Source organism: Papaver somniferum, chromosome 8, assembly GCF_003573695.1.
Source record: "Papaver somniferum cultivar HN1 chromosome 8, ASM357369v1, whole genome shotgun sequence".
In the NCBI taxonomy this organism is placed as follows: Eukaryota; Viridiplantae; Streptophyta; class Magnoliopsida; order Ranunculales; family Papaveraceae; genus Papaver; species Papaver somniferum.
Genome location: NC_039365.1, coordinates 166,099,330 through 166,122,803, shown reverse-complemented (window position 1 = coordinate 166,122,803; position 23,474 = coordinate 166,099,330). Strand labels below are relative to the sequence as shown.

The following is a 23,474-nucleotide window of genomic DNA, read 5'->3' as shown; positions in this document are numbered from 1 at the left end:
ACTAATTCTGTTAGATTCCCTCAATATCAACTATTATGAGGATATTGAAATCTAAAGAAGAAGCATGGGGTATTAGGGATTTAAACGGTAACAAGAGGATTAAGGTTTCAAACAGGAAAGAATTGCTATTATAATCACCTTTACTTGTACCATCTGGATTTGATGAATCCATATCCACTGGTCTCTGACTTTGCACACTTTCATTGGAGATGAAAATGGTGAAACAAAAAATTAAGATGATAGACACACTGAAACTAAAATTGGAATTTGAGAATAGAGGTACGGGATATAACCTAACCCATTTTTATTCTCTCAAAACCTGACTGTATAACCTACCTAAGAGCAACCACAGTCACGACCAAATTTGGGTACTAAACCCAAATTTGGTCCCAGAAAGTGCCGCAGTGGTGAGGAGTAAAGCCATATTTAGTCCAGAGAATTAGGGTTTGTGACCAAATGTGGTCTCCAACCCAGACTAAAATGATCAATAGTGGGACGGGGTTATTACGAGCGTATGAATCGAGACGGAAGTATAGTGGGCGCCTTCACACCGGGCGTATGTATAAAGAACGTATGATATTGGGGCGGATGTATACAGAGCGTTTGAATTAGGCGTATTTATAAACACCGCCGGGCCATACGGAGATAAAACATACGCCTCATAGCAGGCGTAATTAGAATGTACGTCCCAATGGGGCGCAGTTATTAAAAACGCCTGGTTTGGGCGCATGTATTACGTGCGCCTGTGTGAGGCGCATGTATTATGAGCGTCTGTGTGATGCGCATGTATTATGAGCGTCTGGAATGGACGCACGTATTGTGAGCGTTTGTTAGCAGGCGCAACTTTAATTTACGCCTGCTTTGGGCGCATGTATTACGAGCGTCTGTTACCAGGCGTACACCCAGACGTGCGCCAACGGTATATTTTGGAACTGATTTTCTGATTTTCCGACCGTTTGATACATTGCAACGGCTCTTTCGTATATCTATATATAGCATTTGATAGTACTAACTTATTTCTGCATCCATTATTATCTTATCATTTATCATTTCTATTTCAAGAAATATAGAAGTATGGCACCACGCGGTCCCAATTTTACAACAGAAGAAGATACAACGATATGTAGAATCCATTTATCCATATCTCAAGATTCTGCTACTGGAACCGATCAACCAGAAAGATTATTATGGAGTCGGATCAAAGCTAAGCTGGAAGAAGCCCTGCCTTGTAAACCGAAATGTACTTGGACTTCTATCCAGAGTCGATTTCAGGGAATAAGTAGAGAGGTTTCACTTTATTCTGCAAAAGTGTTGGAAGTTGATGGTGAATATCATAATGGCTGGAATGAAGTCTTGAAGGTAAGTAATCGTCAATTTTTGCACCCTTAATAATTATATACATGTAAATGAACTGATGAGTATTCAAAACAATAACAGGTTGAAGAGATAAGAAAGCGATTCAATGAAAGTAATGGTAACAAAAAATTTAAGCACGAAGAGTGCTAAGAAATTCTAAAAGATAGTATCAAATATTCAGGACGGTCGACGTTTGTGTTTGATTCAGCCCAACAAATGGAAGATTCTCAGAGTGGTGAGGAAAACGCTAATATTGAGGAAACAATTCCAGGCGAGTCCAGTGATGATCTAGATATTGGAGATATAGAGAACACACGTAAGCGTCAGTTGGGGAAGAAAGCATCGAAACAACTAAAGAAAACAGGGAGAGCAAAATCCAATGCCCAGGAGGAAATGCTAGAGGATATAATTAAGGAGCAACAAAGTTTCAATGCTCATTACAAAGCACAATCACTAATGAAGATGGGACAGAGACAAGCTGAGTTTGAAGCAATACAAGCTAAGTCTGCGGCAAAGTTTGCGGCGAAACAAGCTAGGCAAGAAAAACTCGATTTAAAGAAAGAAGCGGACGATGACTTAGCCATAATGTTGAAGGATGTCTCTGCATTGGACCCTGTAACAAGAGAGTACTTCGAACTTCGAAAGATGGAAATACTACAACGCAAAAGAAACCAATCTTAAAGCATTACCGGATTAGTTGAACCTTAATATTTATCACTAATAAAAAAACTAGTGAATTTTAGTGAATTTTAATATTTATATGATAAATATTACATTAGTAAGCAACGTTACAACATATTTTTGAATGAAGAAATACGATACAACATATTTCCATCCCAACTTAATAATTATCTCTAAAATTTGACCATATGTGTTCGATTAAATCTTGACGCAAGCGAAAATGTGTTTCTTTATTGTGTATAGCATGACGCCGATGTGCAGCTCTCATTCTGGAAAGTTCCTCAGTACCTACCCTCGATATATTCACCGGTGCCGACCTGTTACGTGAGTCATATTCATGTGGCCAATCGCCGGGAAGACGCTCATCCTCCACTATCATATTATGTAAAATAATAACCGTTTTCATTATATAGGCAAGCACATCCGGGTTCCACATTCGTGCAGGTTGTTTGACAATGGAAAATTGTTGTTGCAGTACACCAAATCCACGCTCTACATCTTTCCGTGCACCCTCTTGCATCGATGAAAATTTATATTTTTCCGGTGTATCTGGTTGTTTAATGGCCATCACAATAGTAGCAATCTGTGGATAAATGCCATCACCGAGATAATATCCCATATCATATGCATGCCCGTTTATTTCAAAGTTCACCGGCGGTGTTTTCCCGTTGATAAGCTTTCGAAAAATATAAGAACGATTCATTACATTAATATCATTGCAGGAGCCGGGCATACCAAAAAACGCATGCCAAAACCAGAGATCATGTGACACCACTGCTTCTAGCACAATACTTTCACTCCCTTTATACGCGGTGTATACCCCTGATTCTGCTGACGGACATCTATCCCATTTCCAATGCATACAATCCACGCTCCCCAGCATCCCAGGAAATCCCATGTCTTTGTTTTCTTTCAGCAACAGTTCAACATCACCCGCAGTTGGTGGGCGTAAATATTATTTCCCATACAGTACCACAATCGTCTTACAAAACCGACGGGTTGCTTCTAAAACGGTGGTTTCTCCAATGCGTAAATACTCATCTATTGCATCTGCTGCACATCCATAAGCTAACATTCGGATTGATGCAGTTACTTTCTGATGAGGGGATAATCCAAGAATGCCACAAGCATCTCTTTTTTGAGCGAAGTAAGGATTTCTAGACACCAAATCTGCCAATATTCGGTTGAACAATTCTCGCCGCATTCTGAATCTCCTACGAAATATGTTAGCTGGGTAGGTGGGGTTGTCAGAAAAGTAGTCATTCCATAGAAGTATATCTCCGGCTTCACGATTTCTTGGTATTTTTATACGAGTATGAGACCATGTCATACTTGTAATGGCAGTTCCCAAACTAACTGCTAGGTTATTTCGGGTCAATGCAACCGCATCTTCATCTGATGAGTAAAAACTGTTATCAGAGATCGCAGAAGAAGAAGTAGAAGAAAATTCGGAGTCCGAAGAAGAAGAAGAAGATTCAGCGTTATTGTCACAATATTCCATTGGAATGTATAGTTTGAGAAGTGATTGGGAGAGTTCGAAGAAGAAGAATATTTGCAGTGTTGGTTTGTATTCACCGAGATATGTAGTATTGGTTTTATAGACACATGATAGACACTTATGGCATTACAGATTGAAAATGCGAGTGAAAAGAATTGACACTGTAAAAACTAAGACTAAAGCTAAAAAGAAGCGACACTGACAATAGGTCAGATTGAAAATGGAGGCTTAAAAAGAAATAACACTAATTAAACTACAAGTACCCAAACGGAGGCTGAAAAGAAATCAACAAGTCATAATGAAAATGGAGTCTGAAAATGGAGGCTAAAAAGTGACTCTATATAGAGATAAGAATATATATTGTAGATTCACTGAAAACGGAGGCTAAAAAGTACCAAAATTTAATCAACATCCTAAAAAGTACCCAAACAGATATTGCAAAGTACCCAAAGTGGAGGCTAAAAAGTACCCAAAGTTGAGGCTAAAAAGTACCCAAAGTTGTGGTGGTGGAATAGGTACATGCTGAGCAGGTCGTTGAATAAGGTGTTTAATACGGTTACCATCAATCCCATGTAGTTCAACTACCCAATCGACTTTGGTCACGAATTGATGGAAGTTAGTTACATGTCGCCAATATCGAAGATACATATTATATGAAACAGCTTTCACAAACATATTTGCATCTACCCATCCAGCTTCTTTCACAAGTTTTTCTTTCTCATGACTGACCTCGCCAATTTTAAATGGTGGATTTCTAGGAATTCCAAAAGTAGGATGATTTTGCCTCCAAGATCGTTCTCCTAGGTACCACATATTCTGTAAAATTACCAGTAATCAGAGAAAATAAGTTCTTCAACTTAGGATAAAATGATAACTTTGAAGTAATAATGTTCATATAAAAACAAAGTACTAATTCAGAAGTAGAACCAATAACTCGTGTTGTGTTCATATAGGTCAGACACTTATGTCAGACACAAGGTCAGACACTTATGTATGACCTTTATACTTCCTACTTATATAGGTCTTCTATAATATAGAACCATATAACTGACCTTGCCAATCCAAGTAAATATAACCCTTTTGTTTGAAAGCTCCAAAGCCTTGCGACCAACATCAGAGTCAAGAACACAAATGGCGGATTCCCACAGTTTACATGTCACGATGTCTGCAGTCAACTGATTAAGCGCATTCCTACAGTGAACAATATCAATAGTCTTTTTCTTTGCTTTCCACCGGGAAGTTCTTGGCCATTTTTCTTCACTAGTTGGGTCGCACGGTCTACATATGCCCAGATATTCATATCCCCAAAACTACTCGATCATAACCAACCAAATAAATCAACTGCCAAAAAATATACATTTAAATGAAATAAAAATAAATAATAATTTACCTCTAATATTTGGAACGGCCCACTTAATGACTTCTGTCCCCTACCAGAGGCGTTGAGTGCCACATACAATTTCGCAAAAGCAGGACCACCCCAGTCATACATATCAACTGCATTTAGATCCTCAAAAGCAGCTAACCAAGCCGCATCAATGTAGTTCTTTGCATTGGAAAAGAAAAAATTTCCCAAAACATACATAAAAAAGGCCCTCGCCACTTTTTCTGCAAGTTTGTCATCCAAATTAGCTGCAACCAAGATATCTTCTTTGAAATATGTAGTCAAAAATTTAATTGTGATTGCATCTGAAATCCACTGTGGCGGGGGGCGTTTTTTTCCAGAAATTGGGGGATCTTCATAATCAAAGGGTTCTTCTATTTCTGGAAAAATATGCTCACGGACATAATCAAATTTGTACTTGCCTGGGTTATACGGAACCTCATCCCCAATTCCAATACTCAATCCTGTCAACATTACCCAATCAAGCGGCGTGAATCCCATTTCACCAAAAGGGAAGTGAAAAGTATGCGTTGTATCCCACCAACGCTCAACAAGATAATCAATCACTGGGTGTGATGCTTCTCCTATTCCATGGCTAATAAACGTCCCCATCCTGCCTTTTCGATAATGTATTTAATTTTTGGACTATGTTTTGTTATCTCCTTATAATAAACAATGACCGAGAAGAGTGAACCACGATGTTGGTACCTGAATTTTGGATCGCTTGAATATGTAATATCTGTAGAAGCGTGTTTGTCACTATCTTCCAGGCAATTGTAGTTGTCTAGGGATACCACTGACGGTGTTGTTTCATCTTCGCTATCTTCATCGAACCCGGTATCTGGAACCTCCAAATCTCCAACATTAGGGTCTATTTCAGGCTCCATTGGACCTTTACCTTTGCGTTTCTTATTATTCATCTTTTTTCCTTGTGCAAATCTCGACGTTATTCTGCTCAACATCTGAGCACGATATAAATACAAGTTAGTGATTGTTTTTTCAGCAGTACAACAGTACCCTCCATTTTAACATATTTGCAACAACTGAGTTAGCAAATCAGCAGAAAATGAACAAATCAACATCTGTTATGCTTAAAGAAATCAAATTCCACCCAAAAACAAATCAAAAAAATTACGCCTAATTAACCTAATTACTTAGGAATAAAAAGCATACCTTTAATCTTCAATCAAATTTCCCCGCACCCAATTAACGAATTAGATTACTCGTTTCTTTCACAAGAACATAGATTAATGGCCATCACATGAGATTTAGGAAGAAAATTTGCCTTAGATTTTTACTTAGGTTTCGTCGTCGTTTGTTTTTTCTTCAGTAAACATAGGTTATGTAAAAAGAGGAGGAGAAGAGATAATAACGTATATATCCAGACAGTCTTTCTAAAAACGCCCCACTCAGACGGATATTCTATGCACGCTCCACTCAGACGCTGCTTCTATAAACGCCCCTCTCAGACGCTGCTTCTAGAAGCGCCCCACTCAGACGGATTTTTAATAAACGCCCGACAAAGACGCACAATCCATCTGCGCCTGAACTAGACGCACTTTCTATGTCCGCCCAACACAGACGCACCTTCCATATCCGCCCTACCCAGACGCACCTTCTATGTCCGCCCGAGTCATACGCACTTTCTATATCCGTATGTATCAGACGCACATAACTTCTCCATCCCAGTAGACGCACTTCCCATCGCCGTCCCATGTTAGGCGTGAACTATACCTACGCCTCAATCAGGCGCACGTAATAACTCCGTTTCATTCAGACGCATATTTTAAAGAACGCTCGATCAAGAAACGTGAGTATAAGTTCCGTCTGCACCAAGCGTTCGTATAAGTTACGCTTCACCAAATTTTGGTCGTCCCCCATTGCGCTTGAACACCCAGAATACCAAATTTTTTTGGCTTTTAGTCTGGCTTTTGGTATTTGGTCCGTCTCATGACTGTGGTTGCTCTAACCAGGGTATATCAATTCACTTGAGAAGGGATAGGTTAGAAATTAACCGGCTTTGGCAACTCACTGAGTCAAGCTGAGTCGAACTCGCACAAAGTTATTACCTTGTTGCAGAGTTCGACTGTGACCGCACCTTTTCAAGGAATAATAAATTTACCTGCGCTTTGCTCTTTTTTTTTTCTTTTTTCTTTTTTTTTTCTGGCATAAACTCTTGCACATTTGCCATTTAAAGATGGTCCCCAAGAAAGAACAAAATAATGGCAAGATATATTATCAACCAATGACTAGCTATTAATTCACTGCCCCACTACCAAGTTCAACGCATCATGGTTCCTTATTGGTCTACTCTGCTGTGTGTAGAAATTGTGTCGGGGTTGAGAAGTTAGGTTAGAAGTTATTCCTTTGGTCTACTCTGCTGGAGTGGTCCTTCCTTTGGTCTATTGTAGAGTCTTTTAGTTTCTTTTGGGTAGATCTGTCGATTTATAACCCGGCTTGAGGGTTGATCCTAACCCGGCTTGTTTCAACCCGGTCCGGCTTGGCTTATTGTTTAAACGGGCTGGGTTAGGGTTGGCATATACAACCCTACTAGAAAACAAGCCGGGCTAGGACCAACCCGCGGGTTACCCTTCAAAATTAATAAATATATCCCTCAATCCCACCAACTCTTTAAAATCCATGATTTGCAAACATATATTAGAATTAGTTAATTTTAAATCAATAAATAAAGCTAATTTTGGATCTACCCAAACAAATAACAATTTTTAGATTTTAAATAATCAATCAATAAATTAAATTACAACTTAGATTCATCAATCACATATTTATTCGGGATGTCCTAAATTGATAAAAGGACTAGCATAATTTAAACAATGAGTTAGTCTTACTCACATTAATTTAAACTTATAAAATGATAAAAAAAAAAAAAAGTAAAATGCTTAGTTGACGTTAGGGTTCTCTGCCTAAGAAAACTAAAGCGTCGTAACCGGCTATATCGTTGATTAAATGGCAATAAAAACGTCCACTTTACAACTCAGTGGTGGGGCTTTTAGTTAAACACCAAATTGACCTAGGTTCGACCTTTACTAAATGAATAATCCTAAACAATCCTAAATTTTAAATTTAATTTTTAAATTGATAACATTAACAAACCAACCCGCCAACCCGTCAGGGTTGACCCGTCTAGGGCTAGGGTTGGGGTTTTGAGCTTGTTCGTGAATAGTATTAGCGCTAGGGTTGACCCTAACCCTAGTACGGGTTGGCAAGCTAGGGCCGGGTTGACCCTAGCTTGCCCGTTTGACAGCTCTACTTTTGGGTCGTGACATCATGTTTTTTCTTTTTTTTCCGTGACATCATGTTGGTCTTTGTTTTCTATTTTCTTTTTTGGTTTTTAAAAAGAATTTAATGTTTTTGTAGCACTACAAACTAATTTCTTGAGCTATATATTTTTTATGTGTGACCGAAGAAAATTGGAATCCACTGTTAACTCCTTGACATTTTTAGTTTTCTTTCTTTTTCCTCTCCAGTCTCCGGATTCCATCAGTTTCTTTGTATCACTATCACGGAATACTGTACATACAGTACACCTCCTGATTAAAGTCCTTAAAGGCATTTTTCTCTTAAAGTCCCACTCCTTTTACGGTGTGCAAGCTGTGCGGCAAAGAAGAAGATAGGTGTGGAGTTTTTCACATCTTCTCTATGTTCTTGTAGTTTATACAAATCTTCTTTATATTTTGTTGGAAGTGCACTCTCTCCATATAATAAAATGAAACATGTCACACATTCGGCCATCGTTTCGGGTACTGTTGTTTATTATTCGTTGTATTGAAACCAAAATGGAACTTAAACATTGAAGGTACTGGTTCCTCTTAATATAAGTTATTTCCATATAAACTGAAACACAATACACGTATATCTACTGGACACATTCCCCCTTCAACGGAGGGAGACAACAGCAAGAAAACAGAAGATTGTACTACGGATGATCATGCATGAGATACATATATGCATGACTTCATTATAATGAGAGTGATGATATTGTTCATGGTCATCTCAATCAGAGTGTTTACTAATCTTCTGCTGGTTTTTCTGGAGCTACTTCGTCTCTCTTTCTGCAACCCAGTGCAGTTTCGGTAACTAGAGACTTGACTGATTTCGCAACAACCTTGCAAATCTCAAGTTTGATTCTATTACCTCTTCTGGGTGGATTTCTGATCACTCTCCTGTTCTCTTCTTCCCCACGGTTGGTACCATTTTCCATTTTGGCTCAATTATTTTGTTCTAGTATGTGGGTATGTGCGTACGTAATCAATGAAGAAAATATAATGAGCTTATTATCGCTATCTTCTAGTGAGCGAGAGAGCGAGAGAGAGGGGGGGGGGGGGGGGGGGAATTAGAAATATAACGGAGAGCAGTAGAATGAAAATCTGAATTAGCTAGCTGAAGAAAACAAGAAGGGGAGGTTGGTATTTATAAGCTTTCTAGCTAGAGGTTCTTTGGGACTCCACGACGTTGTGGACTCGTGGACTGAAGACTGACTGAAGTATGTTCACACTGACTCTGCAGGTTGTGGACTCGTGGACTGAAGTATGTTCACACTGACTCCGCAGTGGGGTGGGAAGGTAATTTCCAACAAGACAAGAAGAACAATTAGTGGCTGTTGTACGGACAAACAGTGTGTCATATGGAAAGGAATATTCTATTTTAGTCTGCATCTCATAAAAGTGGTTTTGTTTTAGGATAAAAGGTTAATTCTATTGAGGAAAAAAAAATAATTACACCTTAGTTCTAATCATTCTTCTCCTTCGGAAGCCATCTGTTTCCGACTTCCAAGTCAGAAACTTGTTTCCCCAGGTTTTGTTTCTCAGCCTTCTCTCAACCTCGGTCATTTATATAAGAAGTCAATTTTGCAGCTAGTTTACTGTCCTCATGACTGGTTTCGGTAGAAGCCAATCTAAAACAAAAGGATGCATGGTAACATCCACGGCCTGAAATTGAATTTCGTACAACATAATTTACTTAACATGAAAAAGAGGAAGACTCAGCCGTGTCTACGCCATATCTTGCTACTATACAAGATTTACACAAGGCATTTCTTAATGTCACGTATAGACATCATGCCGAAAAATTGAATAAACACTGTGCGGATACGCAATGAAAACAATCATGGAAAATCTCGAAACAGACAACACCTACCCTATTAGATCTACATAAACACCAGATAAATAGGTCCAGTAGTTTATAATACAAAAACAATGCCTATGCCTTACCAGACTAGCATAATGCTGAGAATAGTCTTAGTTGACATAAAGTTTTGAGAGAGCCATGGTATATGAACAGCGTCTAATTCAGCTGAAAAGTGAATCCCAGATAATCGAGCTTAGTTCATAGGACACTGAGATTAGGTGATATCTAAGCAATACCCACGAGAGAAAGTTCAATTTCGTCTAGCACATGAATCACTCAAATCAAAGGCCTTTGTCAGAAATGCAAGTTCTAATAAAAATAACTAGGAAGTGAATCAACGAATTCCCAATTTTAATAGGAAAATCAACATTATTTCGCACAGCAAGACTCTGATATATACATAGTAATCAGAAACTCGGTGATATCTAAGAAAGAGGTCAATGCAATGGCAAATCAGTGGTAAATAGTCGTCTTTACGTAGTATAAATAGACCAGTCTCTGCTAACCGCAAGTTCACACAGCACAAATGTTGTGACCGAACACCAATAAACTATGAAAAAAGGCCTCAAATTGTTACACCTTAAATTTTTTGCTCCTGCGAACCTGGACATGGATCTCCTCCAAAAGCCAAGGGGCTGCAGTTACAACACATGATTCTATGCATCATAGAGAAAAGTATATTTTCGTGCCAAATCAATCCTAGTCCACAACTCTGTAGGCCTAAAAGTTGTTTAAGTTGCTTGAATTGGGAATTAACTGTAGAATGCAAGAACATCGTAAGCAGGGGAGGTTATGTACGTACCTTTTCAAAAACATTGTACGATTGTTGAGCAAAGCTAGCGAACTTTATCGACAAGATTTTCTGCCCTGGGCACACCTTGAATGAGCTTTGGGTCTTCTTGAAGTAACATTGGCACAAACGCTTTCAATAGTTTTTTGGAGACAAGATGTCCCATTTGGATCACCACCCGATTCTTCAAAATATTTCCGGTTGTTTAAGCCATAATTGAGGAACATAAAACCTGATACTGATAATATTACATAGTCGATTCACAATTTTTATGCAATCAATGCTATCAAAGATTTTTTAATTCTGTGAGGCCTCTCTACAATTACTTGCATATCTTCTTGTCATATAGACCAGCATTACTACAGTAGCAGGCTAATATATATCTATGTTTCTGAAACAGTGAAAGTGTATCACTGAGTAGCTACTAAGAAGTTTCAAAAGCATTTTCACCCGAGAGCTGACTATTTATAAACAACAAGCAAAGCATGGACAGCTGAGCTAAGGATTCTTCACTCGACGCTGAAGATAGGGAAAATAAAAATGGTATGCAAGGACAAGGAACGAGATATCCATAACACTTTTGGCAGTAGTGACTGTGTAGAGAGCTAATGCAACTGAATAAAGCTTAGATACATATTGATGCAACTGTTAACAGACTCGGATATCCCCAGAAATTCGAGTCTTAAGAAATGGTGTAAGTTGAGATATAACTAAACCAGAGTTAAGCAAATGTAAAATCGATACACATACGGAAGTAAGCATTAAGCATGTGAACAGCCACAATTTATGGGCAAACTCATCCATTCAGATGAAGATGTCTCGTTGCCAACGCAATCATTGTTCTAAACCATGGTTGTAGCCTGCATGGTAACTTATTTGTCATTCCCAACGAGATGCAAAAGCAGCATATTGATGACAAACAATGTGGTTGGTTCTAGTCAGGGACAGAATGGAAACACGTTACCACAGAAAACTGTGCGTGTTTGACTCTAATGTTCCTGTGAAATTTATTGATGGGTGAAGATAAAACTTCAAAGCAAATTCCTATTCAAGTTTATGATTTTGCCTGCATATGCTTATTCGACTCCCATGTATTAACAAAATAAGTCATTACAGTGTACAAACGAAATTGAAATAGGGTTGAGCGAGTAACAAAATGCACAATTTACAAAATAGTATGGCTAAACCCAAAATAAAGAGCACTCCCATACAGTTGGATCGATGATAAAAATGATAGAATAAAACTACATTTAGGTTCACAAAAAAGTAAATTGTTATCCAATTTCAAAATAAAACTCATAAATATATACCACGATATGAATATTACTTCCAAAACTTAACAGAGATTACCAGTAAAAAAGTAGATATCCAGGCTCTCATCCTTCTACAGCTGGTTGAGAGGCTAACCATAGTTTTCGGTGTCCTCAATTTTAACTGACTCCATTATCTCCGTATCTTCTTCCCCTAATTCTTCCAATGAAACTAAGGTGTTCTTGTGAGGTATTACTTGAAGCAACGATTCAGTAAAATCCACAAGCCTGTTCAAGGTAGAAGCTTTTGGGTCGTAAATGTTGAGATATCTCTAAATAGAAGTTAAAACACCACCACTCTTAGTTATGGCTACTAATTTACAATCGTCAACCCTAAACTCTCTACACCAAAGCAATGACTGATGTTCATCTCCCTCATTCATGTCATGATTGTCATTCTTCTTTTTTAATAGCCATATGTCATAACATCTAGCTCCTCCATCAGCTGGATTAACAGCAACAAATAAAAACCCATCCATGACCCCTATTCTTGCATATTCACTCTCCGGCGGACAAGGAGGTGGAAAAAGATCTCCACAAAACTTTTCCTCAGCCAAATCGAAGGTAATTATCCTATCTAAATCCATGTCCAGCCAATAAACATTTCCATTGGCAAAGATACCTTGTCCCAAATAAAGTGGCAGAAACTCAAACTTAAAATTGATATTTTCCAGGTTTCTCCAGCCATTTCCACTACCTAGAGTATACATGTGGACTTCGACAGACTTTTTCCTCAACATAAGCACTCGTATAACTTTGTACTCATTGGTTGCAGCAACGTAACCGAACCCGGTAGTCCAACACTGAACAACACGATAATCTATCTTGATTTCTGGAAGAACAATATATTCTCCGGTGACCGGGTTACAACTATAAACAGATGAATGTACAACGATACATGTCAAACCATTATACGAACCAATAAAGTCTAAGCGATTGATATATCTAATAATCGGAGGGATGATATTAAGCCTTCTAACTCTCTCAATTGGTGTTGTTGACTCAGGATTCTCATTATATTCAAAATAATGAAATTTTACAATTTCCCCAATCTCGGTACGAGTAAAAGCAAGAAACCCCAACTTACCAAAATCCTCAGCCGTAGAAAGATGATGTAAATACATCTTATAGAACGATGGATGATGAGAAACCAGATGATTCCAAGCTTTGCATACTGATTTACATTCGAGAATTGATTCGGCGGGTACTCTACTCAATATCTCCAATGTAATTTCTTCCGGAAGAAAATTAAAATACTCCATGAAAGAATGATGAAACCCCTGTAGACTGAATTAGGATATCTAGGGTTTATAAAATAGTGATGAAGATTGGGGTTTTCAGGGTTTGGAAAGAGTAGAGGTAAAGAGATAAACAAAATAAATGAAATCGGTTCGTCAGAGGAGGGATATGCAGCACTCTCACGTAGGGCTGCACATGGGCGGGTATGGGCGGGTATAAGCTAAAACCAACCTCGCACCCACAGACTGCGGGTTTTTTTTTTCATAACCAACCCCGCACCCACAAACAGCGGGCGGGTTTTGTTACCCGCCCGCTACGGGTTGGGCGGATATGGGTTTAAACGGGTTTAAATCCGCTTTATATTCAAGTATTTAGAGTAACTTCTATTCTCCTTGATTAAGTGAGAAAAAAAAAACCAAAACCCCCAAAATATTCATATCTAGGAAGTTCATAGATGAAGATTAAGTGTTGAATCTGTTGATTTTTCGATTGTTGTCGATTTCTGGTGAAGATTCGAAGTTGTTGTTGTCGATTTCTGGTGAAGATTTCTGGTAATTGTCGTTCGTAGGTGAAGAAGAAGAACTGAGGAGGAAGAAGAGGAGAGGCCGAACCGAGAGAAGAGTGTAGAAAGTGAATGAGGGTTATCAGTTATCCTATCTACTAGTATTAGGGTTTCATAATGGACGACTAGGATTAGTTTTATATAATGGTATATAATCTGCGGGTTTTTTGGGCAGGTATGGGCGGGTATTAGCTTAAACCAACCTCGCACCCACAGACAGCGGGTTTTTTTTATCATAACCAACCCCGCACCCACAACGGGCGGGTATGGATTAAAAACCCACGGATTTAGCGGCTACGGATGGGTTTGGGTATAGTGGGCGGGTCTTATGCAGCCCTAGATATGCTACTTTATAAAGTGGAACCAAAAATATCCGGCACCGATTAAAATAATAACCGAATCTAGTGGGATCCATAACTTTGGTTTTACAAAGGTGAGTAGTAAAAAATCTTCATGAATCAATCTTACTAGTTTCTACCATTTAATCTCATACTCCATATACTAATTCAAGGAAATGTTGTCAAAAACGGTAGTTGAAGTAGAAGAGAGTCAAGAAAGAAAGCTCTGCAACGTCACCCTGACGTTTGCAACTAGATCTTTGTTCATGATCAAGCTCACTGAATATCTGAACCTTAGTTTTAATCTTACTAATCCTCAACAATTCCTTTCTTTCATTGTGATTATTCTTAGCAGTTATATCATCTACAGATCTTTATTCTTTCTCACTAAAATTTCAAAAATAGTTCAAACTGAATCGAAATTGAATAACAGTGGTTCCAAGCATTACTTAAACATCTTTGAATTAAATAGAAAACAGCTCATCGAACATTACAAAAAGAGTTCCCAATTTCACTTTCAGTACCACAAACCCACCCATTTCCCAATCTTACAGAAAGAAAAAACCATAAATCACCAACTCTTCTTCACTAAACAAGTTCATCAGAGTACCATAACCCAAACTTCAGTTACTTTAGAACACCTTCACAAACTTGAAACTCCTACAACCACCAGAAACTTTGTACATCACAACCAAAATATTCCCCTGAAACATACTAACTGTTCACCGATTCATAACAGAAACAAAAACAACACCGTCCGAAACAACATTCATAAAAAGAGAAGAAGAAGCTTACGAGCACCAGTAACAAAATTCAAAACACAATGAGTAAGCATAGAGGCATCCATTTTGGAAAAACTTGTTAATCATAATCAAACTTTTCTCAAAGTCTGAAAATCTGGCTTCCATATATACCCCAAAAGAGAACTTTAATAGTCCTCATCATCGTAACTCCAGTCTTCCTCATCCTCTTCATATTGTTCACCCAGCTGCTTCCCGTTGAAGAAGGGGATGTTTCACTATCCTCTGATGACGAACTTTCATCATCTTCTTCATAATTGGATGCTTCAGGAAGTTCTTCATCAGAAACGCTAGACTGAGCAACTTGAGGGTGAATTATCACTGGATCTCTCTTCTCAACCCTGGGTTCTCCTTTCTTCATGGTCCTAATAAATATCTTGGGATTGGATCTCCCAAACTCAAAACGCCTTCGTAATTTCCAATCAAGATATTTCTTCATCTTCTTCTTATCTTCAGCAGCAACATAATCATCCTCACTGGTATTTATCTCTTCTAAGGGGTACTCAAATCCTACATCAGATCCTCCCTCTGAATCACTTTCAGTCGCACTACCATACTTGGGACCTTTCTGATACCTTTCAGATCGCTCATCCTCCTTCTGATCTTCTCGTGCGAAATGATGTGGTAACCATGCACAATAGAGTGACTCAGTTTCTTCTTCTTCTCTTCTCTCTCTCATCTTCCTCTCTCTGGCGTTGTGCCTCTTCACTTGCACGCCTGTTTATCTCACCTTGAACTTCATCTCCCAACTGTTGTAATTCATCCGTTTGAATCTAAAAAGCTTGAACTTTGGTTAATTGGTATTGATCAGAAGGTGCAGCAATGGCTGGAACGGGGTTACTGGAACTTGCCATACTTAGAGATCATATATCTAATTTTTCCTTTTTTTGGTAAAATTGTTAATGGTGATGCTAATCTCACACAAAACTACCCTTTTAAAGGCACAAATGCATTCATTAACTGTCATTTATGGCCTTTGGTTATCAGTCCCGTCGCTTGGTTACTCACGCCCCTTCAAGGCCATGCGTACTCCATCCTACCTCCTCATCATAATTACCCTATAAATCCCTATTTTCAACATCGAACCTCTTAATTACTCATGATTTCCCATGGAACTGCCTTCAAGTGGTGCATTGGTAGGTCGCCTAACTTCTACAAAGTATTTTGGGGTCTAATTAAAATTTTGTGTTTTATGCAGACTAGAAGAATGCAGCATCAGTTGTGAGGCACCATTGCGGTCTGAGTCATGTCTGCCAGATGGGTTACTAGTTCTGAAACCAATTTCATGCCATCTTTTGAACCACAACAAACCCTTCAGATCCATCAATTTCAACCATAATACCACCACCCTCCCCCCCCCCCCCCCCCCCAATTCCCATCTTTAGTATCCATTCTACTCCCCCGCTTTCATTATTACCTTTGGCAGTTTGTACTTCCATACCTATGTCCATCTAATAAAAGACAAACCCATTAGTTATCCACCTACCACAGACTACATTAGACCTCACCACCCTCCCCTACCCCAGGAAATCCAACAATGTATTATTGGGTTTGTCCTCACTTGGATTTCTTATCATCGAACTCACGTGAACATCTCAAATCTGTTGGCATGCAAAAAGCATGGATATGAAAGTGACATCCCATATGATAAACCCCCACCCCAACATAGTCTTTGCAGTACACCAACAACTACATTACACCAATTTTCTCCTGAAACCTTACCAAATAATAGTCAAACAGTCTTCTCATTCCTTTTTTAAGGTTCAAATACATAAACAAATAAACACCTTATGCCTTTTTTTCACTCATATTATCTGTGACCAACATCAGCACAGTACTAACAAGAGACTCTTTTCTCTACAACTGTGTTTTATAATTGTTACTTGGAACACTGATCTCAATCAAACTAAATTCATATATACCCATATCTCTTACCTAATGGAAATCCCAAACTCAACAGAAAGCACTCAAAACTTGGACCAAGATATTCAAACCCTTTCTGCTCAAATGGATGAGAAATTAACTTTACCATCTGCACTTGCCAAACCAGTTTTCATTGACAAAAAAGTTGTTCTAGCTGAAGCTGATAGCAACTGAAAATGGTGTATTGCGGGATATGTATGTTGTGAAACTTTGGTTCCAACTTCTTCAATCTGTTTATATATATGCAATAATTGTCCTTTAGCTCAACATCCTACTATCACTACCTTTAATGGTCAGCGAAACAAAGTTCTTATTCGTTACCTATCTGAATAGGACTTCAACAGAATCAACTCCCAGAAACCTTGGTTCGTCTGTGGCTACCTAATGGTGTTAAAAGTGGTACCAATTCAAGGATGGAGAAATTTTGTGGTTCATTTTTTGCAACATCCCAAACGAATGCACACAATTTGAGGATCTTCAAAAACTTACTCTCAGCATGGGGGAGCTCATTGAAGCTCAAAATCCTTTTGGTAAACACCCTCTAATGAAGAATGTTAAAGTGTGCATTAGAATCCCAGTACAGAAAACTTTACCAACAGGTATCCCTCTCTTTACAAGTGGTAGAACTCAACCATTCCTGATTGAATGTAGACATATCATAGTTCCAAGATATTTCTGCACCTATTGTCGCATCCTTGATCATAAAGATCAAAATTGTCCTGCTTGGAAATTAAATCAAAAAAAGATCAAAGAAATTGATGCTTCTAGCAGAAAGTATGTTCTCCCAGCTGTCTCAAGGCTAATGATGCCCCCTAAAACGGTAACCAAGAAAGTAGACACTCCTTCTGCTTCCATTATAGATACCATCATGCAACAAACTGAGGCGATACCAGAAACACAAATTAAATCTCCTACTCATGAAATGTGCAACAAAGGAAAATCTAAGGATATTGATCAGAGAATGGAAAATACTCTGAAGATCTTTGATGTTGGTCTTATTCAGCAACAATCGACTCAACTGGAGAATGGTTTACCAATCATTCTCAAATAGGTCACCGTTCAAAATGTTACTGTTGAAGCTTCTATTTCTGGTTCCGAGCCAACCCCTAGTGGTCCGATTCGTACTACCAACTCATCAAGAAGGTTCAAGACTGTCGATGTCCCAAATACCAACCCAATCATCAATAGAGGAGCGTTCAACTCAACTGAACATGATGCTCTAGCAAATCTCAAAAGAAAGATTAATCCTAGGGTAGATTTGAGAAAACGTGCAAGAGATAATTCTAGTTTGGAAAGCATAGTGGTTATCCCTGAAGAACATGTCAATACTGAACCCGATTATGCTCAATTGTGTCCTCTAATTACCAAATTAAGGGATTTACCAGCCATTGACCTCTCTACCTGTTATCTCAATACCCAACCAGTGTTTAATTCCTTTGGGAGCTATAATGTAACTGCTGATAGTTCCCCAAACAACAATGGTGTCCGCAATAATTCTCTTCTCAATACTGCTACTTTTAGTCTCGATTCCTCCCAAAATTCTTCTCAAAGTGGTGCTGATACCAGTGCTTATCTTGGTGGTGGATCTGACTCTACCACTCGGGTAAATCAACCTCAACCAACCCATTTAATTGATACTTCTAATAATACTACAAACTCTTTCCCTGTTAATAACATCAACCTGATTGCTTGGAATATTAGAGGATTTGGAAAGAAATCTGCTAATAAGGAACTTAGTATACTGTGTAGGAATGTCAACCCAGATATTATTTTTCTCTCTGAAACAAAAATGAACAAAGATATGGCAGCCAGAAAACTTAAAAATATGGGTTACCCTTGTACCTTTAACATCCCTAGTGTTGGTAGAAGTGGTGGTCTTGCTGGAAGAAGGAAGTTCATCTCAACATTGTTTCATCCAGTATGAGGGGTATCTATGTTACGTCTACTGACATCATTCACTCTAAGACATGTCATATTCATTTCATATATGGTGAACCTAATAGTAGTCTTAGACAAGCCTTTTGGGAACAACAATGTCAGCAACCTAATGCTCCCTTAGATGAACCTGTTTTCTTCATAGGAGACTTTAATGCCACTGAAGATAAAAATGGTGGACTAGAAGTTGATGATCCTGACTTTGAAAACCTTAGAAATTTCTGTTCTGTATTTAAATTGCATGATCCTGGATTCTCTGGACTTAGATTTACTTGGTCCAATATGCAACAAGATCCTGATTTAATTCTTGAAAGATTAGATAGATGCCTAATAAACCAAACCGCTGAAGATCTTTGTCCTAAACTTTGTGTCAACAATCTCCCTAGGGACTCTTATGATCACTGCCCAATGCATATAGGTTTTAATTATGAGGTTTTTTGTATGCCTAGACCTTTTCATTTTATGGCTATGTGGATTGAGGATCCTACTTGCAGAGATATTATTGCTAACTCTTGGTCTGTCAATGTGGTAGGCTCCCCTGCCTATAAGCTCAAAGCTAAACTGTTGAGTACTAAGAAAGGTCTAAGAGATTGGAATAAGTCCTCTGTTGGTAATATTCAAACCAATATATCTTCCATTAGAAAAGACTTAGCTGATCTCCAACTCTCTAACCCAACTGATACCAATAATACTGCTAGACTCAAAGCTAGACTTGAGTACCTTTATACTCTAGAAGAGTTATATTGGAAAGATAAATCTAGGGAGGTCTGGATCATGGAAGGTGACATAAGTTCACCCTATTTCCATAGAGTAACTCTCTTTAGGATAAAAAGAAATGCCATCAGTTGGATTAAGAACTCCTTGAATACTATTCTAACTGATAGAGATAGTATTGGAAATTCTTTCATGGACTATTTCAAAAGCCTTTATACTTCCCACCCTCAACAGTTTCACGATGAAATCCTTGCTGACCTTCCTATAAAATTTTCTGCTGAGGACAATGCATTGTTAAATATGCCTCTTACTCCAGAGGAAATTAAGAATGTTGTTTTCCAAATGGGGGGAAAAAGGCTCCTGGACCAGATGGTTTTACTGGTCTTTTTTATCAAAAACATTGGGATATTGTGGGAGATGCTATCATTTATATGACACAAACCTGCTTCAGAACAGGGCATATAGCTAAGGTCTTCAACCATACCAACATTGCTCTCATTCCTAAAGTCCCTCTTGCTGAACTGGTTACTCAATACAGACCAATAGGGCTCTGTAATTTTATCTATAAAATTCTTTCAAAGACTCTGGATAATAGACTCAAACCTTTTATGAACAATATAATTTCCCAAAATCAAAGTGCCTTTATTCCTAAAAGGAGTATTTCTGATAATATTCTGCTTGCCAATGAGGCCATATATGTTGTCAACCATAACGACAAGGTTGAAGGCATAGCTGCCATCAAACTTGATATGTCTAAAGCTTATGATAAGCTTGAATGGGATTTTATAGAAAAGGTTTTAACTAAAATGGGTCTGTCTAACCACTGGGTCAAGCTCATAAACCAGTGTCTGTCTATTGTCTCCTACTCTGTCCTTCTTAATATGAGCTCAACTGTTTTTTTCCAGCCTGAAAGAGGTATTAGACAGGGAGACCCCCTATATCCCTATCTTTACATCATTAGCTCTGAAGCTCTATCTTTTGTTTGTAAAGATGCCCCTGAAATGACTCACCTTTTGTTTGCTGATGATTCTCTCTTATTTTCTAAAGCTACTACTCAAAATTTTCAAGTCATTAAAGACTATCTTCAAAAGTACTGTCTAGCCTCTGTGCAAGAAATAAATTTTGAAAAATCTGGTATTTTTTTTAGCAGGAAGATTCCTGAACATAGGAAAGCTCTTTTAGCCAACATACTAGAAATTTCCAGCAGGGATTTAGGAGAAAAATATCTTGGCACTCCCACTGTGTTTCAAGCTTCTAAAATACAAACTCACATAGGTATTCTCCAAGCTGTTGATGCCAGAATCTCTATCTGGCTTCATAAGCGCTCCTATCATAAGCTGCTAGGACTACTCTTATTAAGCACATTGGACAGGCTATCCCCCTTTTTCAAATGAGAGCTTTTCTTATTCCTAAGCATCTTTGTAAACAAATGGACTCTCACCTCTGCAAATTCTGGTGGGGGGAAACCTTAGACCCAAAAGATAGAAAGCTGCATCTGCTTGGTTGAGATATTTTATGCTCCCCTAAAGGTGAAGGTGGTTTGGGTTTTAGGAAGGCTGAATTAAATAATCTGGCTATGCTGGCTAGAAATGCCTGGAGAATCCTGGAAAATCCTAATTGCTTATTGGCCACTGTTCTAAAGGCTAAATACTTCTCAAGAACTTATTTCTTGAATGCCAAATATACTGATAAGTGTTCTTGGACTTGGAAGTGTCTTCATGCCATAAAGGAACTAATCAAGCCTTTAATCTCTTGGATTGTTGGGGATGGTCAATTTATTTACCCATATTGTGATAAATGGATACCTTCTTCGGGTTCTGCTACACCCAACCCTTTAGTTCTTCCTGATCCTAGTATTAAAGTGTCTTATTTTATTGATCCTCAATCTAGAAGTTGGGATGTGTCTAGTACTAACACCCACTTTGATAATGCTTCTGTTCAGAAGGTTATCTCTATTCCCTTAAGCCAGCTTTGCACTCCTGATAGGAGGGCTTGGGATATTTCAAAGAATGACAAGTTTTCTTATAAATATGCCTACTTGGGTCTCAGAGGTCTTAGGCCTTCCTCTTGTAAAAACCTTTGGAAGCGTATTTGGAAAGTTAGAGTTCCTTACAGAATTCATTTTTTTTTATGGAGGGCAGCCAGAAATTCTTTGCCCTCCAGATTTATCTTTCACACTAGAATTCCTATGCATAGTGTGGATTGTCCTAGGTGTTCTGATCCTCAGGAAACCATTATGCATGCTCTGATCACTTGTCCCTTTGCTAGCAGAGTCTGGTTCATCTCTGATTTCAACATAAGCACTCAATTTTTTCAAAATAAGTCTTTTATTGATTGGCTTCTTTTCTGGTTAATTGATCCTCAATCTAAACTCCCTGAGGATGATCAATATCTTTTAGTGGCTATTTTATGGTCTCTTTGGACTAGTAGAAACAATTTCATTTTCCAAAACATTAAGAAAAACCATACTACTGTCCTTGCTATAGCCAGAGCTATGCTCCTCACTAGGAAGACTAGCTTGCCTGTCTCTACTACTATCTCTGTCAGTATTTGTGATAAATGGATGCCTCCCTCGATTGGTTGGATTAAATGCAATACTGATGGTGCTTTTGATATTATCTCTGGAGCAAATGGTGCAGGGTATGTGATGCGAGGTTTCTCAAAAAAAGCAACCTTTTGTGCGTCCTTAGGCTTTGAAGTTTTTTCTGCTGAAGAAGCTGAAGAAAGAACCATCTGGGCAGTACTGAAGAAATCTGTGGAGAAACAATTCACTCATATCATCATAGAGAGTGATGCGAAATCCTTTATCGACCAATTTTCAGCAGGAAATTTTGAAGGGAACTCACGTGGATGCTATCTTTAAGGACATCCAGCTCTTCTCGTCTAAATTAGTTGCATGTATTTTTAGTTTTCAACCTCATTATTGTAACTCTGTACTGGTCTACCCCTCTTGTTTGGCTCTTACCAATAGTCGAGGAGGACCATTAGCCTTTTTGAAGGCCTTCGTTAAAAAAAAAAAAACTTTGGTTTTACACTTTAATTTTTATCAAAAGACCAGTATATGACCCAGGCCGTAACAAGTGATCATTAGAAATAAGGGATCGTTGAAGTTTTTCTATAAAAATCTTTAATTGATTAAGCACACCTCATAAGTTGAGGAGATTATCCGATAGTAATATGTAATACAGCCACATCATTATACTGATTCTTCACCAGATGAGCCATAGTCCATAGATGCAATTATTCCCTCCCAAAAATTCTTTCTCAACCATACTATGGTCTTATGTTTGTTATCCATATGCTACTGTGATTCCGTTCCGGTAACATTTCAAGTCATTTCCATTCCATGATTTCGTTGAAGTCTCAAATTCATTTCCACATAAACGGACATCCCTGTGCTATTCTGCGACTTGTTTCTTCTCTGTTTTTGTAACTCTGATATCTCACCAATATTCTATGTAAAGTCTCGGAGGCATTGTTCTTTTACAAACTCCCGATTACGATAAAATCGACAGTTAAATTATCTTATGAACTACTGATTATGAAATCTGAAAAATTACAAATTTTTCAATTTCGGAGGAAGTAGATTTTGGGGCGACAATCAAAATCGGAAGTTTGAAATTTTTTCTAATTTACCGATTGTAAAATATGAAACAAACCAATTATTATAAGTTTGGAGAAAATTCTCATTTGGGGCAGCTTTAAAAATCAGTAGTAACGTAAATTTGCAAAGCTACCGATTATCAAAAATTAAAATTTCAATTTGGGTTTTTTTCATAATCATAAGTATTCTACG

At 38.2% G+C, this 23,474-nt stretch overlaps 2 protein-coding genes across 2 annotated transcripts; one reads left to right on the top strand and one right to left on the bottom strand.

The window, feature by feature from the left end:
* Nucleotides 1-12,439: 12,439 nt before the first annotated feature.
* LOC113306391 (F-box/kelch-repeat protein At3g06240-like) lies at nt 12,440-13,291 on the bottom strand. Its single transcript, XM_026555335.1, has one exon. The coding sequence runs from the start codon at nt 13,289-13,291 to the stop codon at nt 12,440-12,442; it is 852 nt and encodes a 283-aa protein (XP_026411120.1).
* Nucleotides 13,292-18,949: 5,658 nt separating this feature from the next.
* On the top strand, nt 18,950-22,541 carry LOC113306390. The gene is made up of 5 exons (XM_026555334.1): nt 18,950-19,239; nt 19,351-20,059; nt 20,260-20,472; nt 20,584-20,953; nt 21,208-22,541. The coding sequence occupies exons 1-5, from the start codon at nt 18,950-18,952 to the stop codon at nt 22,539-22,541; spliced, it is 2,916 nt and encodes a 971-aa protein (XP_026411119.1).
* Nucleotides 22,542-23,474: the final 933 nt, after the last annotated feature.

Excerpts from the sequence above, each read along its gene's own strand:
- LOC113306391 (XM_026555335.1), bottom strand. The coding sequence starts at position 13,291 with ATGTATTTACATCATCTTTCTACGGCTGAGGATTTTGGTAAGTTGGGG.
- LOC113306390 (XM_026555334.1), top strand. The coding sequence starts at position 18,950 with ATGAGGGGTATCTATGTTACGTCTACTGACATCATTCACTCTAAGACA. Across the intron at positions 20,060-20,259 it reads TGGACCAGATGGTTTTACTG|ACTCTGGATAATAGACTCAA; the intron begins GTCTTTTTTATC and ends ATTCTTTCAAAG. Across the intron at positions 20,954-21,207 it reads TAAAATACAAACTCACATAG|GTGAAGGTGGTTTGGGTTTT; the intron begins GTATTCTCCAAG and ends GCTCCCCTAAAG.